This window comes from Canis aureus, chromosome 15, assembly GCF_053574225.1.
Source record: "Canis aureus isolate CA01 chromosome 15, VMU_Caureus_v.1.0, whole genome shotgun sequence".
In the NCBI taxonomy this organism is placed as follows: Eukaryota; Metazoa; Chordata; class Mammalia; order Carnivora; family Canidae; genus Canis; species Canis aureus.
This window is the reverse complement of record NC_135625.1, coordinates 12274069-12282630: the sequence shown is the minus strand read 5'-3', so window position 1 is coordinate 12282630 and position 8562 is coordinate 12274069. Positions and strand designations below refer to the sequence as shown.

The following is an 8562-nucleotide window of genomic DNA, read 5'->3' as shown; positions in this document are numbered from 1 at the left end:
ATTAAAACTGTGTTTTTAGAAGCAAGTTGGGAAGGATTTACAACAAAATGTAATGGCTACATTTGCAGAATATCATGATTTTTTTTGTTTTACATGTTTATTGTCCTATTTAAAGGCCCACTCATAACTGGATAAGACAATACAGTGATTGTTGCTGTATTGCTGTATTGTTGCTACTATTTCAAATATTCATATTATTTTATGAAAATGTAGACAACAATTCCACAGTTCTTTTCAGTTTTAGAAGGTAACTTTGAATTTGCTTAGTTTATTTTTTAGTATTTGTTATGGACCTCTTATGGATCAATAGCCCATTAGTTACACTCTGTGCTCTGGGGTTGAAGATAGAATATTACCTGATAAAGTTTCACTGAATATTCCAAAGGACTGAATTTGCTTCCTGGCTTTTTCAGTTACTGATTTTAACTTGAGGCAAAGCATTTAATCTCTGTCTTAGTCTTCTTGGGCCACCATAACAAAATGCCATAGACTGGGTGGCTTAAACAATAGGAATTAATTTTGTCCCACTTTTTAGAGGCTTACAGTCCAAGAACAAAGTGCCTACAGAGTCAGGTTTTGGTGAGAGAGCTCTCTTCCTGGCTTGTGGATAGCCACCTTCTCACTGTATGCTCATATGGCCTCTTCTTGGCACGTGTTTGGGGAGAAAGAGCTCTCTTTCTTTCTCTTGTTATAAGTCCTCCAACTCTACCAGATTAGGGCCCTGTCCTCATGATGTTGCTAAACCTTAATTACCTCCTAAAAGCTGAATCTCCAAATATAGTCACACTGGATGTTAAGGGTTCAACATAGGAATTTGTTGGAGGACAAAATAATCTTATCTTAGTCCATTTGTGCTCCTATAACAAAATACCACTGAGTGGGCCGCTATAAACAACTTTATTTTTCACAGCTCTGGAGGCTGGAAGTCTAGGATCAAGGTGCCAGCAGGGTCATGTTCTGATGAGGGCCCTCTTCCTGGCTTATGGCTGGCACCTTCTCACTGTCTCTTCCCATGATGGAGGAGCTGGGATCTCTCCAGAGCCACTTTTATAAGGACACTAATCCCATGCATGCGGACTCCACTCTTCCTGCTTACATACCTCTCGAAGGCCCCACCTCCTAATATCATCATCCTGGACACGAGGACTTCAGTACATTAATTTTAGGCGGGCACAATTCAGCCCACAACACTGAATCTCAACACAATGGAAATAACAGTCAGGGTTCTATTAAGCACATAGTTTGGGTCAAACTCTTCTCACACAGGCCCATTTAACCCACTGAAGAACTAGAAAATGTAGATATCATTGCCCCATTTTATAGATGATTTAGCAACTGAAACTCACCAAGTTGCAATAGCAAATACATGATAGTCAGATGTCCCATCCAGAGCTGTCCTCCTCCACAGCCCATTTTGAACCCCACTATCCAGCCCCACATGACCGCTCAGACAGAGTTCTTAGGAACATGAGCATGATGATAGCTGAGGAAGCAGGAGGAGCCCACTATGGCCCAGTGCTGATTGAGACCCTGATTTCAGAAAATCCAGGTTTGCAGTCAGTCCTGGCAACACAGGAAGGCCACACAGCTGACAGGATCACTCCTAAGGAGTCAGGGAGAAAACTTCTGAGCTGGGCTCTACGAGGAGGTCAGGAAAAAGCCAATCTAGTTTAATAAGAAAGAATCCGACCTTGAAGATTGTCAGACCATCTTTGAAAGAGGACAGCTTTCTTTAACTTCCAAATTAAATCTGGCCTCAAGCTCTCATCTCTTAGGCTGACTTGGAACTTTATCTTTTTAATAATTTCCCCTCCTCTTCTCCTCTTCAACTTTGTGCAGAGGTGGGAGCTGAATGCTAGTGAGTAGGGAGGTGCACCAACCCCATCAATCCACAGGCTTCCTGCTGAGGAACCTGCTGGCCAAACCCATTTATCCCTTGAAACAAGTTGTGCAAATTTGGGCCTGATGTCAAACTTTAGGCATGCAATATTGTCCTGCAGATGGGGACCTCTCCTCCAGTCCTATCACTTCTCTCATGTGGCCAAAGAGTGGACTTAGGCTCCTGCTGGCCTCGTGGACTGGCATTTAAAACCCTGTCTAGTGCTCTCGGCCTCTCCCTCCCCGAGTTCCTTTGCCCCTCTTCTCTCACACTTCCTCCTGCCTCTTTGTCCTTCTCTTGGCTGTCTTCTCACCCTACCAAGGTAACTTGCCCCAAACCGGCATGGAGCTCTCCCCATAAGGGAAGCTATCTTCAAGCCACTTCTGCTGTTTGGACTTCTTCAGGCACTGTGAGCAAAGTAGGTAAACCAACAAAGCAGATATACCCAAGAAATTACTCTGCAACGAAAGAATGAGAGTCGAGGGGCTCCTGGGTGGTGCAGTCAGTTGAGCCATGGACTCTTGGCTTCTGCTCGGGTCATGATCTCCGGGTGGTGAAATCCAGCCCCCAATGGGACTCTGTGCCCAGTGGGGAGTCTGCTTGAGATTCTCTCTCCCTCTGCCTCTTCCCCACTGTGCTCGCTGAGCTCTCTATCTCTAAAATAAGTAAAAAAAAATTTTTTAAAGAGAATCGAGCAGGGGGAAGATGATATGAAAAAAGACAAAATTGGGGGAACATGTACAACAGTCCAGTTTAATCACAGGGTATGTGAAGGCAAGTAATAAGAAATAAAAACTGAAGGTTTTTGAACAGCAAGATTGTGGAGGTGTTTTCAGTTGTGCAAGCTGAGCATGTGTGCCCAGCACGGGCCATGGCTGCTATGGAAACGGGTGCCTTTTCTAATTTTCCTAAAGGCCTGGCAGGAACTCTAGATGCTTTGGAAGTTTAATTCAGTGGCAGTGTTAAGAATGGTGGGCTAGAGATGGGTGTCAGGATGACCATTTAGGGAGACTATAGTCCAAATTGAATTCAAAAGGAAGCAGACCATACGCTAGTTTCCTCTGTGTATCTCTGGCATCTAGAAGGGTGAAAATTGCCCTAGTAGATCACCACATGTGTTTAATAAATGAATAAATAGTGGATGAATGTGAAAGGCAAGATTACCGCTTTAAGGAAATACTGTCAGGACTCACTGATGCAGAAGGCCAGAGGCTTGGCACAATGGAAGAACCAATGGATTTTGGAGTGGAGCACCCAGGCTCTAGAGCAGCTCTACAACTCATGAGATTCTGGACATTCATTGATCAGGCGATGAACATTATTCATGTGCTAGGTCTTGGGGACACAGAAATGAACAAAATATACCAAGTCTACTTTCCAAGATCTTACGTTCTAGTGGCAGTAAGTACTCAGAAGGAAAAACAAAGCAGGGTAGAGAGAACAAAGACCAGGATAAGAAGGACTTTTTCATATGAGGTGGTCAAGGAAGGGCTCTCCGATAAAGTGACCGGCCAGTGTGGAGCAGAAGTCAGAGAGGAAGCCACGTGCAGGTCTCAGAAAGAAGCAGTGCAAGCAGAGGGAATAGAAGTACATCTGGTGGGTTTGAGGAGAAGCAAGGAGGCCAGTGTTGCTGATGGAAGGGGTTCCAGGTCGAGCCTGAGATCAGAGAGTTGCCTGGAGACACTTGGAGGTCATGACAGGGACTCTGGATTTTACTCTGGGTAAGAAAGGAAGCCATTGGATTCCCTCTGACATAAAAAGGGTCATTTTGGCATCTGTGGTTACAACAGACTGATGGAAGGGTACGAGTGGACACTCACACAGGCCAGTGGGCAGACTTGGAAAAAGCCAGGTGAAGGTAATTGGTGGCCTGGATTAAAGTAGCAGCGGTGAAGGTTAGGAGACAGTAACCGAAGTCAAATTATATTTGAAAGGTAGGTGCGAAAGACTCACTAGGGTTTGCCTGTGGGGTGTGAGAAACAGAAGCCAAGGATTACATGCAGGTTTCTGGCCCCAGGGCACCTGGATGAGTGGAGTTGCCAGGTACTGATAGGGAGGAGGTTTAAGAGAAGCAGAGCATGTGTGGGTTTTTCTGTGTGAAGTCAAATTGTTTATTTAAATATCCAAGTGGAGAAACTGAAGAGCCAGCTGGAAATTCAAGTCTGGAACTTCAAAATGAGAGCTGGTCTGGAGATATCAATCTGGACTAACCTACATGTGGATAATATTTATATCAATGGGGCCAGAAGAGATCTCCCTACAGGTGAGTGTAGACAGATGCTAGGACTCCGCTTGGGATGATGAAGGTCCATGAATGAGAATACTGGGGCGATAGTATCTATCTCTTCACAAAGAAGCACATGAGACAGTCAACACGTCTGAAGTTTCCTGGAAAATTATTGTGCTTAAATGTAAGACCACACGATGAGTGCCAGGCAACAGGGAGAATGGTATTGTTTAAAGCAGAAGAGAAGCAGAAAGAAATAACTGGTTTTGATGAGCTTGGTTTTAGAAATGTATCGAGGTGCCAGCAAAATATCGAGGGGTAAACTTTGAAATTGACACTAAAATTGGTGGGAGAGGCCAGGGAAGTGCTCTAGACTGGAGAGTAATCCATACAGATGAGATCACTGTCCCCAAATTTTGACCATAGCCTATCTCTTTATATCTCCTACAGGTATGTAGACAAGAGGAATAAGATGAACAAAAGCCTCATAATCCTAAATAAGTTAGGTTGTCCTACTTCCTGTTTATGAGAGGTAATAAAAAGCTGATGGGGCAGATACATGGCAATAGTTGTTTAAAATGGAATTTCAGTTGTATTGTCAGGTTTCAGATGTGTTTGGTACCATGCTAAGTACTTCGTATTCACTATAAGCCTGTGACGTGCATAGACCTATCCTTCCCCTCATGGCTAAGAAAACTAATGGTCAAGACGTTAAATCACTACGGAGTTCACATAACTAGTATCTGTGCCGGAATTTGAATTCAGATCGGTCTGAAGAGGTCCAGTGTGCTCTGTCCACAATCCCAGTGACGAGTGACAGTTCCCTGGGATGACTGGGTAGTCTCTTCCAAGAGTACATTGTTACCTGAAGAGGGTCTTAAAATCGCTTTCTCTCTTGATTTTGGATATTCATAAATATCATGGGGACTCCATTGTCTTCACTTCGTAGGAAATGTCATCTTTTTTTTTTTTAGATCAACCCCAGCACATTTTTCACTTAGCTGCTGTTGTTGTTTTGTTTTGTTTTTTGTTTGTTAGGGTTTTTTTTTTAAATGTTTGGAGCCAGATACTATCTTCTTAGGTGATAATGAAAGGATCCTAGACCATGAACAAGAAATCAACTAGAGTAAGTTGCAGATCCATGCAACTCTCCATTAATACTGGAAGTTCCCAGGGTACAGCTGGCGGTTTCAGATCTGGACTAGATTTTTCTGAGGAAACTTTCAGAGAGGCTAGAGGAATGGAAAGAAAGGAGAGTCTCAAGCTTGGAAGAGACTGGTTTTAACAGCATGTCACTTCTTGTCAAGCATGCCCTCGTGGGTTTATGTGGCTCTATTAATGTGATTAAACAGGAAAGTACACAGTCAAGGTCGGGAAATGCCTGGTGTTTTTTAATTATTTTGTAAACCTGGGAGTAGGGATGGGCCAGATGTTGAGCGTGAAGCTTATCTGCATTTGGGGATCTTCTTTAAGCAAAATAACATGAGATTACAACAGCGTCTTAAAAACGTGCAATGGGGGGGGAGGTGCAATGGGGGGTGCAATGCGTGTTTCATTGGCTTCATGGTGCCTCCACCGCCATTAGGAAGAAGTTTGTTAATTTAATGCCTTATAAGCAAAGGGAGCTGTAAAATGCATTAACATCTGGCACTGATCCATATGTGATGATCCCATTGCTTCCCACATCTCCTGATAATTTCCTGTCTGAGATGAGTGTCCCGAATTTCCAATTTTGGGACCAACTGAGGAAAGTGGGTGTGACCCAAACTCAGAGAGCCCTCTGCACCACTGCAAGGTTAGCCCTGGAGTGAGTTTACATCCTACTGCTGTGCCTGGGAAGGGGAGCCAGGAAAAATTTTTTTCTCTAAAAAGGAAATTGGTTTCATCATAGCCATGGGCAGAGATCTAATTGTAATACTTTGATTTTATTGCAAGGCACACACTGTACAGAAAAAAATAAGTTAGGATAAGCAATTTGTCAAAGAGGAACGATCAACCAGAAAAAGCAGTTTGGGAAGTGAGGTTTTTCCCAAGCTGTTTTTGGTTTTGGAGGTGAAAGGTCATGTTACAAAGAGCTTAGAGCTCCCTAAGATGGCCGAATGGAACTAGCAAATGACAAGTGATTTTTTTAATGCTTATGAAAATTAAAAAAAAAAAAGATATGAGTCGGATTTACCTCAACAGTGGCTGGCTTGAAGTGCCCTGGGGAGATGGTGATTTAGGTATGGTATAGACCCTTACCAAACTGGATTATTATCGAAGAAAGTAAATGTTTTTGCTCTTGCAACACAATGTTTACAGAACAGGGCAGGCGCTCTCCCTGTGAATTCTATATCAGATGTCTGGGGGCTGATGGTGTTTCTAAATATAGTCCAGTCACCCTCTTGGGGAGCCACAGGGAGGCCTTCACAGTAGGCATTCGATTTGCGTGGGGAAAGTTACAGGTGTTTTGTAAAACAAGTGTCATGCTGAATAACTTTATCCGGGAGAGTTAAATTGGACATTTTAAAAATCATAGCTACCCAGTTCCAGTCTGGCAAGATTGTAAAGTCACTGAACTGCTGTCTATGAAGATATGTTTGATTTTGCTTGGTTTCAAGAAAGCTTATAAATCTTTTTAACGTAAAGCATACCCATATGGAAAGGTAAGATATTTTGTATTGAACACATTGTTAATAGAAATTTGCAGTTGCCGAATTTCAGATTGCGAAGGCAAGAAATAAGGAGGGGTGGAGACTTACTTTAAAATGGGAACTGGAATATGATCTCGTATCCTTTGATTCTCACATGTTACCGGATTACTTTCAGAGATTCTTCTACGGCGGCATGACAAGGAAGCCAGTGAGGTGGGGTTGCTTGGGAGTTAAGTAAGTGGAGTTCAAACAAACACAAAACTTTTTGCATTGAGTCCATGCATGTCCTATAAGTCAATAGATGGACGAATCTTTATTTCCTATAGATTTCTTGGGAAAGAAGAAAAATGCAGCAGCAGATGTTGATTGTTGGCTTCAGTGCATTGATAAATATTTCAGTTGCTTTATTTGGTTTAAACAAACAGATAGCACTGAAAATTATTTTAGTCAATAGATGCTGTTATTTATGGTTTGAGTTTCTCTAGTTTGGGAGAAAAATGATTGTTCCCTAGGATTCATATTAGAATCTCCCCTATTTACCAGTTTGTTTAGCAAAAAATACTAGTTGGTTCTTTATTGTGCATTTCGAGAGCTGGCCCTTTACCTGCTTTATCCCCTTCTCAATCCCATCTCATGGTTGATGGCGCTTGTCTCATTTTTTGAGGAAACTGAATCTCAGACAAGTTAGGTGACTTCATGGAAGCCACTGTCCTAAAATGGGAGGCAAATCCTAGCCTGTCTGGCCACTCAGTCTTTTTCCTTCTGAGCTTGTGGACTCTGGCCCCATAAACTCCTCCCTTCATTCTCCAGCTCCCTGTGCCTCTTCTTGAAAGAAGAATGACAGGCAGCAGGGGGCCCATGCAGGTGTGCAGAGCTGAGCCCATCCCAGGAAATACCAGGGCAGCTAACTCTCATTCCACTCTCTCCCTGCCTGATGGGCCAAGGGATTCCTCATCCAACACTGCCTACTTCCAGTGGTTTCCTCACTGACACCCACCCACACTTTGCTGCAGATGGCCATGACATTAACTCCCTTGTCGTGCCATTGGAGGTCATGTTAATAGAAAGACTAGCAAAGACACATAGGTAAAATCTGGCTTCAGCCTTTTTTCTCCTCACCGTAATAGACCTAAGTCTTGGTGATAAAGAAAATGGCAGTGGGACAGGAAGCTGGGGACCGTCTTGACCAGAAGCATGGCAGTTGGGGTTTGGGGCACTACATTCAAATACTTATGTCTCTTTATTTTGGTCCTTCTGTGGCCTGTTGTCTCAATGACCTTTTTCCTTTTTTGTTTCCTTTCTTTTGTGAAGCAAGCCATGCTGAAATTACTCAGACATCTAACACCATCATTTTGATGCGCAAACACATTAGTATGGAGAGAGGAGTATCACGTTTTCATCAGCGGCAAATACTGTTAGCTTTGCTGCCCATTAAAGGTCTTCATAAAAATGCTAGATAGAAACAAGCCCAAGTGAATCCAGAAGACCATCTCTCTGAGCTTTTCCCAATCCCAGCATCTGGTTAATTGCCCTTTAGCTGGTGGCAGCGAAAGAACAGCAATAATGATTCTGCATCGTGTAATTCAACATACGTCTTTTAGAGCTACATTAGGGAAATGAAATTTATGAAGCCATTATACAGGGGGAAAAACACGATCATTATAAACACAATAAATAAATAAATAAATAAATAAATAAATAAATAAATAAATACTACAAACGATTACTTAAACTCCTATATTTAAGCCTTGGTTACTTTATCAATTTACTACCATGCTGCTGAGTAAGCCGAACTTAGTGGTTTTGCATATGTGATCTCTTTG

At 42.7% G+C, this 8562-nt stretch overlaps 1 protein-coding gene across 2 annotated transcripts in view; it reads left to right on the top strand.

Moving 5' to 3' along the window:
• The window catches only part of ASB5 (ankyrin repeat and SOCS box containing 5), a 52166-nt gene that overhangs the window by 31659 nt on the left and 11945 nt on the right, over positions 1 to 8562 (top strand). Inside the window, exon 1 of one of the 2 annotated variants that reach the window (XM_077848605.1) lies at positions 6253 to 6328. The exons of the other annotated variant lie outside the window; for it this stretch is intronic. Within the exon in view, the coding sequence (XP_077704731.1) occupies positions 6268 to 6328 (61 nt within the window). The 5' untranslated portion in view covers positions 6253 to 6267. Of the gene's footprint in view, positions 1 to 6252; positions 6329 to 8562 lie in introns of those variants that run through there. 2 annotated transcript variants of the gene reach the window in all.